The sequence below is a fragment of the Rhincodon typus genome, chromosome 9 (assembly GCF_021869965.1).
Source record: "Rhincodon typus isolate 14 chromosome 9, sRhiTyp1.1, whole genome shotgun sequence".
In the NCBI taxonomy this organism is placed as follows: domain Eukaryota; kingdom Metazoa; phylum Chordata; class Chondrichthyes; order Orectolobiformes; family Rhincodontidae; genus Rhincodon; species Rhincodon typus.
Window position 1 is genome coordinate 53758265 of NC_063340.1, and position 14883 is coordinate 53773147.

Genomic DNA, 14883 nt, shown 5'->3' on the forward strand with positions numbered 1-14883 from the left:
GATTTTCAAAAATGTATGAACTTTAAGTGCTTGTATTACTATCTTATCAGAAGTATGAATTTACTTCAGGCAAAGTTGAGTAATATATTCAACATCAATTGCTACTAACATAGGGCCCTCTGCTGGACAGTAGGGTCATCACATTATGAACTATGACAATGAAAAGCTCACCAGAATGAAAATTACGTAAAAGCAGTCCAAATGCAAATACAACACAATACTCACAATGGTGACCATCAATTAATTATCTTTGACTTACTCAATACATATCAATAACTAATTTATTTATCAATACATTTTGAAACCTAGAAACAAAAAATGCTTCAAACAGTAAAACAAAAGCAAATTAGTATAAAAGCAAAGTAGTATAAAATCTGTCACTTTTCAACTCTTTTCAGTTCCAAAGAAGTTCCATATTAACTCTGTTTCTTCCACCACAGCTGCTGCCAGACCTGCTGAGTTTTTCTAGCACTGTTGGCTTTATGAAAATTCTTCTTACAACTGAGTGTCTGTGAATATTGTGTGCTCTTTTGTAACTGAACTAAAACCTTTAATTGACTCAAATAGTTCTTCATCATCTGGGAACTGGAGGAGAAATAAAAATCACGTTAGATAAGCATCATTCATTTACAACAAACACACACTCTTGTACAGGATTAGATATACGCTCAGTCAAATTATGTGGATGGTCTAGTTTGATATGCATTGAATTCAATCACACAATTAAACAGTCTTTTCTCTATTCAGACATTGATTACTGTATAGATACATAGAGATACAGCACAAAAACAGGCCATTCAGCCGGACAGTCCATATAAGCATTAATGCTTCTTTCAAACTTCCTCCTATCTTTCCTTAATCAAATTTATCATCATAACCCTTTATTTCCTTCTTCCTCATGTGCTTGTCTCGTTTCCCTTGAAATTTATCTACACTATTCATACAACTGCCCTCCTGGGTAGTAAGTTCTACATTGTCAGCACTCTATAGATAAAGAAGTTTATTTCTGAATTCCCTTTTGGAGTTCTTGAAGATCTTATGTGTTTGGCCTCTTGTTATGCTCTTCCCCACACTAGGAAACATTCTCTACTTTCAGCATTCTTAGATTTCACGATGAATTTCCTGAATTAGCAAGGTTTTCATCTTTTTATATCTGGTTAATCACTTCTTCTGTAATCATGATTTATACTGGACTCCAGATTAATCAAATTCAACTCTGAAATGGGACTAAGTCAATGATTACATTAAGAAAAAGAATGAAACTGAGTAATGACTAATGCAAAAGGCACCAAAAACAAACTTTCAGCCTCTTCTACACCATTCCATTTTTTTTTTCCTCTACTGACTTGAATGGAAAAGTGAACTGGGCTCAGTGATAAAAGATGGGATGATGATTCCCTGTTGTTCTATCATGCAGTGATGGCTCTGACCTATTTCATCCCCTATGCTTTTTATAAATATTTAACACTATACATGTTTATAACTTAATTACCATCCCACTGTCACGACCCTGTCCAAGGGAGTCCCAAACTGAGTCTTCAATGAGGGATTTTCTGTCATGGGTATCAATTAGCTGACTGACACTGCAATGCAGAGAAGTCTGAGAACAGGCATCACTTAGCTGACTCTGGCTTGGCACACAAAGCACTGAGATGTTGGAATTACTGATGCGAGCTCCACATTCTGTGATTTTTGTGTCGGTTAGTCCCTTAAAAGTCAAAACAATTATTAATAATTATGATTACTAATTCCTAATGCCAATTACTAATGTCAAACTGATTGAAGAGCTGCATGCATCAGCTTGAAACTGGAACAGAGCTGAACACAAATTTATTTCCAGTGCATCAAACCCTTCACCACATTTATAGCATTTATATAGTAAAAAGCACACCAGTTTATCATAAGTTTGTTATTAAATAGTACAGTTCCCTGTTATTTGTCCATACATTTGAGGTAAAATGCCTGGTTATTTTTAAGGATTCATTACAAAGAATGGTAAATAATATGAAGTGTGACCACTTACAGTTTACTAACCAACTTGGTGAATTAAATTGTTGGTCACCTTTCTAAAGGAATATAAAATTTATGTACTTTCAAAAATCATTTAGGTTTAGAAAATGCCTGTGTTATCCAGTGGCTGTTACCCTCTGCTATTGTAAAACTGTCTCTTCCCAAGGGGTAAAGCAGCATAACATTCATGGCTGGCAATAGTGATGGTACTATAACAATTATTAAGCAGGAAGCAGCCTTGTTAAACACCTCAGACACTTTACTCACTGAACTCCAATACGGTATATCTGAAAGAGGTGAAGACAGAGAACCTGAAGGCATAGTTGACTGTTAATACAATTGGTAGTACCACATCTATACCACATATTAGCTGTACATATCCTTGCTGCAGATGGCATAGCTCTGTTACTGCTTTCCTCGTATATTTGCCTAGAATTACAGCTTTAATATAATCCAGCAGCTGAAATCTGGCTATTGTGAAGCATAAGCAGCCTGGTATCCTTCACTTGCTCCTTGATAAAAAAAATTAAAGAATAATTTCACTTGGTTATTCTCTTGAATCAATATAGTAGACATTTCCAAAATGCTGCAGTGCGAAAATGCTTGGGACCATGCTTTCTGAGCAATCGGTAGTGATCTGACTAAAAAGGTCAAAAGTCAACAAAATCATAGTCTCAAAACACAGCAAGGTGTCTTTGTATATGTCTTTTATTTCACTTTGTAACAAAGCACTAGCCTCCAGAAGTCATGAGTACTGAAATCCATTTTATGTGGACCAGTTTTATTATTATGGAGACAACACTTGCAAATTGTGTGGACAAATAATTGTACCATTGGAATCTAATTTAAGTATCGTAATTCATAAATTAGTAGGCCCCTCTGACTCCACATGAAATACAGGAAAAATAAGTGAGGCATTAAGATGGCAGAGATCTGGCATAATGCTATACTGTGCATATTTACAGCTAATTTCCACTGGTTATACCTATGTGTAACCGAGCAGAAAATTTGCTTAACGTTTATTCAGTTACAAAAACTGAACTCGTGTGGAGGCAGACAGGAGTGTGACACAGGGAAATATGATGCCAAAAAATTCCTAAATCCGTGACACCCTCATCCTATGAGTGAATTTAAAAAAAGTTAGATTTTAAACAATACAATGGAAGTTTTTTTTTGTTGATTGGACGGATCTTAAGAAGCTGTGAAATTAAATTCAGGCTTCCAACACTCTTGCTTGTCGATCGGGAAATGATATTAGTTTATGTATTGTGATTTACCAGTAATCACCTGTTATTGTGTGAGTTATCGCTTTTTCATTGACTTGCTTTGCTGCTGTTAGGTTGTCAATGCCCTTGGTTCATTCAAAGATTAGCTGATCTGTTTTTTGAGAGTCAAAGGTCCCATTTGCCTCCTTCAAGTACTACCTTCCTGAAGCCATGTATAATCATCATGGTAGAAATTTTATACACTTGAGCTCGACTTTCTTTGCCGTCTATGGGTCTGAAATGGTTAACACTAAGGAGTGCTTTAAGCACCATACACAATGATGATGTCATACATACTTGGTGGGAGAACAGCTTAAGATCTCAAAGGAGTAAAACCAACCATCTGGGCCTTCCTCATATTTTCTGTAGCAAAGTCCATCACATTAATGTAACTTATACCATTGTTGTTACCATGTAATAAACTTTATCTCAGTTAAGGAAAAATCTTAATTAGGAAAAAAGTTAAAGGGAAGGAGAACTCAAGAGCTGTTAGTAATGGAGGTAATAGGACCCAAAAAGAAGGTGCAAAAACTGGCATAAGGGCACTTTATCTGAATGCTCAGAGCATTCGAAACAAGGTGGATGAGTTGACGGTGCAAATCATGGCAAATGGGTATGATTTAGTGGCCATTACAGAGACACGGTTACAGGATGGTCATGACTGGGAGTTAAATATCCAGGGGTATCAAACTGTTCGGAAGGACAGACAGACAGGAAGGTAAGAGAGGTGGTGTTGCTCTGATTTTTAAGGATGATATCAGGGCGGTAGTGAGAGATGATATAGGTTCTACTGAACAAAATGTTGAATCCATTTGGGTGGAAATTAGGAATAGCAGGGAGAAGAAGTCACTGATAGGTGCTGTCTATAGGCCACCAAATAATGACATCGTGGTGGGGTGGGCGATAAACATAGAAATAGCTAATGCATGTAAAAATGGTACAGCAATTATCATGGGGGATTTTAATCTACATATCGATTGGTCAAACCAGGTCGGTCATGGCAGCCTTGAGGAGGGGTTCAGAGAATGCAACTGCGATAATTTCCTTGAACAATATGTAATGGAACCTACGAGGGAGCAAGCTATCCTAGATCTAGTCCTGTGTAATGAGACAGGAATAATTAATGATCTCACAGTTAGGGATCCTCTCGGAAGGAGCGATCACAGTATGGTCGAATTTAAAATACAGATGGAGCGTGAGAAGGTTAAATCCAGTACCTATGTCCTGTGCTTAAACAAAGGAGACTATGAAGGAATGAGGAAGGAGTTAGCTAAGGTAGAATGGGAGCAAAAACTTTATGGTGGGTCAATTGAGGAACAGTGGAGGACTTTCAAAACAATTTTTCACAGTGCTCAGCAGAAGTATATTCCAGTGATAAGGAAGAACTGTAGGAAAAGAGAGACCCAGCCATGGATGTCTAAGGAAATAAAGGAAAGTATCAGATTGAAAAAGAACACATACAAATAAACAAAGAGTAGTGGGAAACTAGTAGACTGGGAAATCTTTAAAGGCCAACAGAAAGCCACAAAAAAAGTTATAAAGAAAAGTAAGATAGATTATGAGAGTAAACTAGCTCAGAATATAAAAACAGGCAGCAAAAGTTTCTATAAACATGTAAATTGTAAAAGAGTGGCGAAGGTAAACATTGGTCCTTTAGAGGATGAGAAGGCCAATTTAATAACTGGGAATGAGGAAATAGCCGAGACATTAAACAGTTATTTCGTGTTGGTCTTCACAGTGGAAGACACAAATAACATGCCGAAAACTGATGGCAAGAAGGTTATAGCAGGTGAGGACCTAGAAACTATCATTATCACTAAGGAGGCAGTGCTGGGCAAGCTAATGGGCCTAAAGGTAGACAAGTCTCCTGGCCCTGATGAAATGCATCCCAGGGTACTAAAAGAGATAATGGGGGAAAATAGCAAATGCACTCGTAATTATTTACCAAAATTCACTGGACTCTGGGGTGGTTCCCGCAGATTGGAAAACAGCCAATGTGATGCCACTGTTTAAAAAAAGGAAGTAGATAAAAAGCAGGTAACTATAGGCCAGTTAGCTTAACTTCGGTAGTGGGGAAAATGCTTGAATCTATCATGTAGGAAGAAATAGCAAGACATCTGGATATAAATTGTCCCATTGGGAACACCCAGCATGGGTTCATGAAGGGTAGGTCATGTTTAACTAATTTGGCGGAATTCTTTGAGGATATTACTTGCATGGTGGACAATGGGGAACCTGTGGATGTGGTGTATCTGGATTTCCAGAAGGCATTTAAGAAGGTGCCACACCAAAGGCTGCTACATAAGATAAAGTTGCACGGTATTACAGGTAATGTATTGGCATGGATAGAGGATTGGTTGATCAGTAGAAAGCAAAGAGTAGGGGTAAATGGGTGTTTTTCTGGTTGGCGGTCAGTGGCTAGTGGTGTGCCTCAGGGATCAGTGTTGGGACCCCAATTGTTTACAATTTACATAGATGATTTGGAGTTGGGGACTAAGTGTGGTGTGTCAACATTTGCAGATGACACTAAGGTGAGTGGTAGAGCAAAGTGTGCAGAAGACACTGAAAGGCTGCAGAGGGATATAGATAGCCTGAGTGGGCAAAGGTCTGGCAGATGAAGTGTGAGGTCATCCATTTTTGTAGGAATAACAGCAAAATGGACTATGTTTTAAATGGTAAAAAATTGCAGCACGCTGCTGTGCAGAGGGACTTGGGTGCACTTGTGCATGAATCGCTGAAGGTGGGATTGCAGGTGCAGCAGGTGATTAAAAAGGCAAATGGAATTTTGTCTGCCTATGCTCGAGGGATGGAGTTTAAAAACAGGGAGGCTATGCTGCAGCTGTATAGGGTCCTGGTGAGGCCACACCTGGAGTACTGTGTGCAGTTTTGGTCTCCTTACTTGAGAAGAGATATACTAGCACTGGAGGGGGTGCAGAGGAGATTCACTCAGTTGATTCCAGAGTTGAGAGGGTTGGATTATGAAGAGAGAATGAGTAGACTGGGATTATACTCATTGGAATTCAAAAGAATGAGGGGAGATCTTATAGAAACATATAAGATTATGAAGGGAATAGATGAAGTGGAGGCAGGGAGGTTGTTTCCGCTAGCAGGTGAAATTGGGACTAGAGGGCATCGCCTCAAAATAAAGGGAAGGAGATGTAGGACTGAGGTCAGGAGGAACTTCTTCACCCAAAGGGTTGTGAATCTGTGGAATTCCCTGCCCAGTGAAGCGTTTGAAGCCACCTCACTGAATGTTTTTAAGGCAAGGCTAGATAAATTTTTGGAAAGTAAAGGAATTAAGGGTTATGGTGAATGGGCGGGTAAGTGGAGCTGAGTCTCAAAAAGATCAACCATGATCTTATTAAATGGCGGGGCAGGCTCGAGGGGCCAGATGGCCTACCCCTGCTCCTAGTTCTTATGTTCTTAAGACAAGAACCTCTTGTCCTTCAACTACTAAAATTGTTTTCTTCTACCACACTGGACCATACAGATTCTATGGATCACAGTGAGGAAATGTGTAGGTACCAGCAAATCTAGATCATACAATATGATGAGCAGGGGTGAGAATTCATCTTTCTACATTCTTGGGTGTCAGCCTCAACTCAGTACCAGTACTGACATCTCTGAGTTAAAAGGTTGTAGGTTCAATTCCAACTTGAAATGAGCACAAAGTCCAAGCTGACACCAAGGACACCTTTTCTCACTAAGATAGAAGGGACAGCGCACGGTCCAGTTGAGAGCAGCAAGGTTCAAAGGGACATAGATGGATTAAAGGGGTGGACTAAATTTGGGCAGGTGTGATATCATTGACTTTTGATCCAAGATAAATACATCAGTCTATTTTCTTAATGGTGACAAACTTGGGATAGTAGAGGGGCAAGGATAGTTGGAGCTTTCAACGAGAAGATAATTATTTTCCTCAAAATTTGAAGGTATTAAGCATAATGAAATAAGGGTGTGAACGTGGAGTTGAAATCCTGAATAAGTTTGAGCTAATTCAGTGGTGAAGCTTCATAGACTGATTGGCCAAATCTTGTTCCTATGTTCTTTGTGCTGATAGTAATTAAAATAAAGAACTTATTTATAAATAGCTTGTATCATAAAATACACTTCTTTAAATGATAGAATTAGAATGTTTATGATAGGATTAGAATGTTTAAACTTCAGCTGAGAAGACCTACAGGGTCACAATTATCACTGACAGTACAGTACAGCATTGCTACTACACTGCAGTGTCAATCCAGGTTATGGGCCGGATCCTCACAGAGACAGGAGGACTGCGCTGATCTTTAAAATAGTGGGTTGGAGCTGACCAGGGATTCCATCCCTTTTTCTGATGGATCCCATTTTTGCCGATACAGGAAGAGGAACAGGGCATGACCTAAGTGATAGATACTTGAATTCAACTAAGCCTTTTGAACAAAGTGCTGAGTTCAAACATATTTTATTTTTGCTATAGCAAGGACCTTAACCAGTACCAGTTACGCATTTATGAAGTTGTAAAGGCTCATGAAGTGGTCAAGGTCTGTAGTATTGTGAATCTGTAAAGTATTGAATCCTCAACCCTTTACAAACTAGAAAAAAAGACTACTTGTGTAAGCAAAAGTTGAAATAAACCTGTTCTAGCAGTTACAATAGCTTTTTGCTGACATTACCCCAACATCTATCATTATTAACCCATGGCTGCTTTCCACTATCTATAATTATCCCAGCAAGTGTGTTGTAAATTCACAGTTTTATGGATAGCTCAAAGATACTATTAAATGTATTAGTTATCTTTGATGTAAGGATATGAATAAATCTCACCCCCACCACCCCCTACACCCAAACAAATAACCAAGATGTAAGCGGCACGACGGGAAATATCCCAACTTATGCTTGCCATCACAGAAGTAAAAATGTGGCTGTGTATGATCAAGTGTCTAGGGCAGTAACTGAACCCATTCTAGTTGCTTCAGATAAAAATATTAGCACGGGTAGACCATAAGCCTGTGATGCCATTCAATACAACCACTGAGCTGAGACTGCAACATAGATATTAAAGTGGGGCTGAGTAATAACATACTCTTTATTGGTTTTCTACATTATAAATAAAAGATACTGACTTCAAATCATGTTCTTAATCCAATACAAGATCCACGCGAGTGTGATGCATCATCACGGTAATTACAATGATGTATCATACTTCCACAATTTTGTATCATGTGATTTAAAAGAGCACTGTCTTCTTTAATAACTATTTATCAAGCCTAATTTTTGCTTGTGGAAGAAAAATTAATAGTGATCTATGCATTAAACAAAGGGGAAATAGCAAACATTTTCCCACTGCGACAGTGCTTCTTTAATAACATTGCCAAGGGTGTAAATTTTCCACCCACTACATTCAAGACAAAATCATGCAATTTCAGCTAATTTCAGCTTCAATGCATTATGCACACTACAGTCCACAAACTTTTAGGCCTACCTCAAAACACATAGTATAACTTTTAAGGGTAACAGAACTTGAAGCATCAGATGGTGCTGCAATACCATCAAACTGAGGAGAGAAGAAGAGTTTAATAACTACATAACATTCAGATAACATAATACCTCAATCAGGAGGAACCTGAACAGAATAAATAAAGTAAGTCTGTTCCCATTGGTGGGAAGGGTTAGAACTAGAAGATACTAATTTAATGTGAATGGCGAAAAAAAACTAAAGATGTAGTGAAGAAAAATATTTTAACACTGATTGATTATGATCTGGAATACACTGCTTAATGTGTGGTACCGGTAAATTTAATTGTGGCTTTGAAAAGAGAATTGAATAATTAGCTGAACAGAACCAAATTTCAGGGCTGCAAGGCAAAGACAGGAGCATGTGACTAGTTAATTTGATTTTGCAGAGAGCTGCCATTGACATGATGGGCGGAATAACTTCCTTCTGTGCTGTAAAATAAAATAAAGGGTACAACTGTAAAAGGGGGTTAGGGTAGTGGGACATGAGTAATTTACAAGCAGAGCTGGTTGTGTACGGTTAAAATCTCGCCTACTGCAAACAGCTGAAGGCACATACTGTTTGATATGATGTTTGAGACATATAGCCCACAGACCTAGCACCAGAGTAATACTGAAATTCACATAACACATTGCTCATTTTGTGTGATAGGCAGAACATCACTTTCGGTTGAAGGCAATATCCTGTTGGTGAAAACACTCAGGTTGATAGGGCATTGAGATAACCTACCCTCCTAGGTAAACTGGGCACTTTTCAGTACTGAAAGTGGTGGTCTTTAGCCCTGTAATAAGTTTGCACAATATATAGTGAGGACCTCTAAACACAATCTCCAATATTAGATATGATTCTGCAATTAGACAGCATTTGCTGAATAATCCTGAGGGTATTAGGAAATGTGCTGACAATCAATTTATGGTTGTCAGTCAGCCTCAGTGTGGTGAATTTGTACAGATGGCAAGATACATATGTTAATACGTAGGCTCTGTTCTTTGCTGATGAGAATATGCAATTGTGCTATGCCTTTCAACTGAACAAAATAGACAATAGCCATTTTCTCGTGCACTCTTCAGAGCAATGCTTTGACCAGAGTCAACCTGCCTTGTTTAAATTTAAACAGAAAGTGGAAGTTAACTGTCAGTCATTATCCAACTGAGGCATTTCTCATGATATCTCTATGAATCTGGTTGGCAAGTAAACTCTATTAGCATACCACTCTACAGTAGAAACATGTTGTTTCCCTTTACACTGCTATTCTTGTGATTTATCCTGATGAGTGCGAGACAAAATGTTTTGACAAAATGTGCCTTATTTTATCAATTTTCAAAAATTTAAGTCTTGCAGCTTTACTTTTCCAAGAGTCCACATTTACCACATGTACTGGTTTCTCAATAAAAGAAGATTTATCCTCTGTGGGTTCTTGTTTCATATGTGCAGTGCGTACAATAGGAACATACAATGTTGCTATGTTGGAATGCTGGCTACTGACATCAGAGTTTTCTTGACCAGGAAACATTACAGAATTAATTGAATAAAGAAAAGAAAATTTTGTTGAAACTCAAATGTGAGCAGAGTTTATGTATAAATTTAATAAAGGCAGTATATTTCAGATGATCCAAGATTGTGTGCAATGATATCATAATAAAATTTGCCAAAGATATCAATGATTTAGTGGAGGAAGAAAATGAAATAAAGCAGTTGATTAGGATATTTTAAATGCTATCCTTAATAATGATTGGATCTTCTTCACATTGAATACAAGACAGATTTACAGTGGACACTCATTGATATTTCTTCTGAATTCAAGAAAAATGCATTAAGAACACATGGATTATCAAGAAGATAAAAGCAATGTTGGATATCTATTATTAAAGAGAATGATGAAAAACTCATGGTAAATGTTTATAATTCTGATAGAAAAGGGCATCTGGTGGAGCAAATTATCTCAAAGTCTCTCCCAGTCTGCTACCAAAACTTTAGGTGTGAGTCAAGAAGCTTTTTTATGTTTTTAAAGTGGGATTTCTAATGGAATTTACTAAAGTAATATCCAAAGAATAAGAGAAGCTCAGAGCAAATTCACCTCCATTATATTAAGAGGGGATTTTGCATCTAATTTTTCTTTGAGTCTTGTAGACACTCTAAATGCTGTTTGTTGCTTAATAGTGTACAATTGTTCATGATTTACCTTGGACTGGCCTTGCTTTTTAAAAATACACTCATAGAATTTGGCGTCACTAGCTGGGCCAGCATTTGCTGGCCATCCCTAATTGTTCTGAAGAAGGTGGTGGTGAGCTGCTGCAGTTTGTTTGATGTAGATACTTCTGCAATGCTGTTAGGGAGGGAATTCCAGGATTTTGACATAATGACACTGAAGAAACGTTAAATTTCTAAATCAGGATGGTGAGTGTCTTGGAAGGGAACTTTGCAGGTGATGATATTCTCACATATCTGCTGCCCTTGTCCTAGATGGTAGTGACTGTGGGTTTGGAAGGCGGTGTCTAAGGAACCTTGGTGAATTTCTGCAGGTGCAGCTTGAAGATGGTACACACTGCTCCCTCTGGTGGAGGGAATGATGTTTGTCAGTCAAGTGTGCTGCTTTGTTCTGGATTGTGTCAAGCTTCTTGAGTGTTGCTGGACCTGAATTCAGCTAGACCATAGGGAGTATTCCCTCACATTCTCGTAACTTGTACATAATGGACATAATTTTTACCTGATAATAACAGAAGACTTTCAAAAACTTACCATGAAGGATTCATTGGGCAGATTAGTCCTCTTCTGCAGTGGAATTAAAGGAGGCCTTTCTCGTTTGAATGGTTGTTTAGTTATTGCCCTTTGTAGTAGGATAGCCAAGAATATAGCCAGAAACAGCAATCCAATGACTGCCATTATTGTGATGAACCACAATTCATTGTAGAACGGAGTATTTGATTGTAATCCTCCTGCTTTCTCCTCAACAGTGGGTATTGTAGAATCTTTAAAACAAGCAGAAGACATTTGCATTTCCTACAAGTAATTAAAACCCTCTTAGGGCTAGACTTTATGCAGCCCATTGCAGCAGAAATATGGAAGCCCCATCAGTTCAATTGCAGGAGATGCCCTTCTTACTTGCCTGAAAAGGTTAAAACTTCCTCTGATTAAGTGGGAATGCACCAGGGATGCAACATGGGATTCCTGGCCACCACAGCATGATGTCGATTAAACATCACATCAGGGTTTTAACAGGCGCTGGAGAGATTTTATGTGGCCCCATCAGGTTGCTCAGTAATTCCTGTTAGATTTGCCAGTGGCTTTCTGGGTAGGGTGAGTGTGGAGAAGATGTCTCATTATTAGGCATTCTGTGCATTGACAAGGGGAGGGATTTTAAAGTCTTCTTGCTAACCCAGCTCCTGCAATTCCACAGGCTCACCACGCTATGGCTGAAGAAATGTCTCCTCATCTCCATCCTAAATCATCTACCCCAAATCCTCATATTGTGTCCCCTGGTTCTGGACACACCCACCATTGGGAACATCCTCCCTGCATCATGGGCGACACGGTGGCACAGTGGTTAGCACTGCTGCCTCACAGCGCCAGGGACCTGGGTTCGATTCCAGCCTCGGGCGACTGTCTGTGTGGAATTTGCACATTCTCCCCATGTCTGCGTGGGTTTCCTGCGGGTGCTCTGGTTTCCTCCCACAGTCCAAAGATGTGCAGGTTAGGTGGATTGGCCATGCTAAATTGCCCGTGGTGTTCAGGGAGGTAGAGGGTGTATATTAGGTGGGTCATAGGGGAATGGATCTGGGTGGGATGCTCTGAGGTTCGGTGTGGACTTGTTGGGCCGAAGGGCCTGTTTCCACACTGTAGGGATTCTTCTAATTTAATCTACCCCGTCTAGTCCTGTTAGGATTTTATATGTCTCTATGACTATTTAATAAGTCTCGCTCATCTGAACTCCAGCGAAAACAATCCTAACCTAGTCAACCTCTCCTCATACGTCAGTCCCACTATCCCTGGAAATCAGCCTGTTAAACCTTCGCTGCACTCCCTCAAGAGCAAGAACATCCTTCCTCAGAAAAGGAGAACAAAATTGCACACAATATTCTAGGTGTGCCCTGTATAACTGCAGCAACACGTCCCTGCTCCTGTACTCGAAACCTTTCACAATGAAGGCCAACATACCATTTGCCTTCTTTACCGCCTGCTGCACCTGCATGCTTACCTTCAGCGACTAGTGCATAAGGATGCCCAGGTCCTGCTGCACACTCCCCTCTCCCAGTTTCCAGCCATTCAGGTAGTAATCTGCAGCCTTGTTTTTGCTTCTGGGGTCTAAGAATACCCCTGGGCTCCTGGTGGGTACAATGCCACCAGTTCCACTGGCACTGGTGGTGACAAGCAGATGCCAACATCAGATTAGCTGGCTGTTCCCAGCAGATGAGATTTAACCACTAGGGACCTCAGTTGGAAGGGGAGGCTAACTTAATACCTGAAGGGCACTTAATTCCATTGGTCCTTTCCCACTGAAGTGACAGGACCTCCCTTTGATTCTCTGAATAGGCAGAGAGACAGTGGTAGGCCCCACAATTTTCAGCCCTTGGCTATTTTTCAGGGTTGTGAGTTTGAAAAAAAATGATCCACGTGCATGAATTTAAGTTTTTTTTTTGAGAAACTGTCGGAAAAAATCTAAAGTTACCTTATTGTACATGGTAAATAAAAACTGAAAGAACTGCGGATGCTGTACATCAGGAACAAAAACAAAGTTGCTGGAAAAACTCAGCAGGTCTGGCAGCATCTGTGAGGGAAAAAACAGAATTAACGTTTCGGGTCCGGCGACCCTTCCTCAGAACATAAAGGTGTAACTACATACCAGAGTCTGCATATATACCATGAGTAATTATTAAAGGTTTCACGTGTCTCTGATCTCATGTAGCTAATCCATGTATGAAAAGGGTGAGGGAGGAAAACATTTCCTTACAGTGGAATGTTTGGATGTAAGAGGTAAGATTAAAAAATATTCACAGCAAGATCTGAGACAGATGCATTATTGAAGTACCTCTCAAAATTGGGTGCCATGTTATTGTACATGGTAACCTGTGTGTGGTGTTAATATTTGTATTATTAAACTCAAAATTTATTTGCATAGCTTCTTCTACATGACTCCACTATTTAAGTTTCATGCTGAAAGATGTTAGAGGTAACATGATTATGGATAAGACTGATGTAACAGAACTGTCCCGCATTAATTCTGCGGTCTGTCTTTCTACAATGGGGATTAAAAAGGACAATTTTCATTTTGTTAACAGCTCCCAACATTGAGAGGTACTTCAATAATCTGATCAGACTGTGAACCAAATTTAAAAAAATGTTAAAATACAGTGAATGATACTAAATATAATTCATATTATTAGTTTACACATATTTGATTATGGTAATAATTGACATTGGTTGATATATTATTTTCATACATGCCTTTTGTTTATTTTTCTTTGTTTAACTTACATGACTACAGCTAATTTTTAAAATTTACATTTCCACTCATGAAGTTAAAGGAATCAATTTTAAACAAGTGATTTAAAACAAAGCAAATGCGTAAAATGCTTACCCACACGTGTTGTGTTATATTTGATGGTGGGAGTACGTGCACTTCCCATATCTGTTGTACATATAACTTGAAATAGAAAAGCTATAACAAATAAGAAAACATAATTCCAGTTGAGCTCAATGTTTTACATAGATTTTTTTTACCACAATAGCAAGAAAATTACATGCTCAGTATTGTCATGCAAACATGCATTAATAAGTAGAAAGATATGGATGCTTTACTACAAGCAGCAGGATTGTGTTAAAATATCAGGCCTACTGACTGGAGACTCAGCAACAGACCCATGTTCCTTTCTTCATGAAGGCCAATCAGGCAGTGGTGAGGCCAGCAGTGGGCCTTTTTACTCAAATCAGGACCCTGGAAGCAAAGGTTCCATCTGTGAAGAGTCGCTGACCAATCAGAGTCCGCCTGATCTTTCATTCAATGGTGCCTGTGGGAAGGCTGTTATTAATGTCAGATTGATAGATAGCAGATTCCTAGGACCAATGTCAGAGAGTGTTTTAGGGATGGGGCTCACAGAGAGAACGGTATATATG

General features: G+C 39.0%; 1 protein-coding gene across 1 annotated transcript; it reads right to left on the reverse strand.

Annotated features, from left to right (window-relative positions):
- Nucleotides 1–382: 382 nt before the first annotated feature.
- Nucleotides 383–14644, reverse strand: si:ch211-57i17.5 (usherin). Its single transcript, XM_048601145.1, has 4 exons — nt 14629–14644; nt 14348–14428; nt 11512–11741; nt 383–585 (listed from the first exon to the last, which is right to left on the reverse strand). Exons 1-4 carry the CDS (start codon nt 14630–14632, stop codon nt 496–498), a joined length of 405 nt encoding a protein of 134 aa, XP_048457102.1. The 5' UTR covers nt 14633–14644; the 3' UTR covers nt 383–495.
- Nucleotides 14645–14883: the final 239 nt, after the last annotated feature.

Excerpts from the sequence above, each read along its gene's own strand:
- si:ch211-57i17.5 (XM_048601145.1), bottom strand. Across the intron at positions 11,742-14,347 it reads ATATAACACAACACGTGTGG|ATTCTACAATACCCACTGTT; the intron begins GTAAGCATTTTA and ends CTTGTTTTAAAG. Across the intron at positions 586-11,511 it reads TGCCCAATGAATCCTTCATG|TTCCCAGATGATGAAGAACT; the intron begins GTAAGTTTTTGA and ends TTTCTCCTCCAG.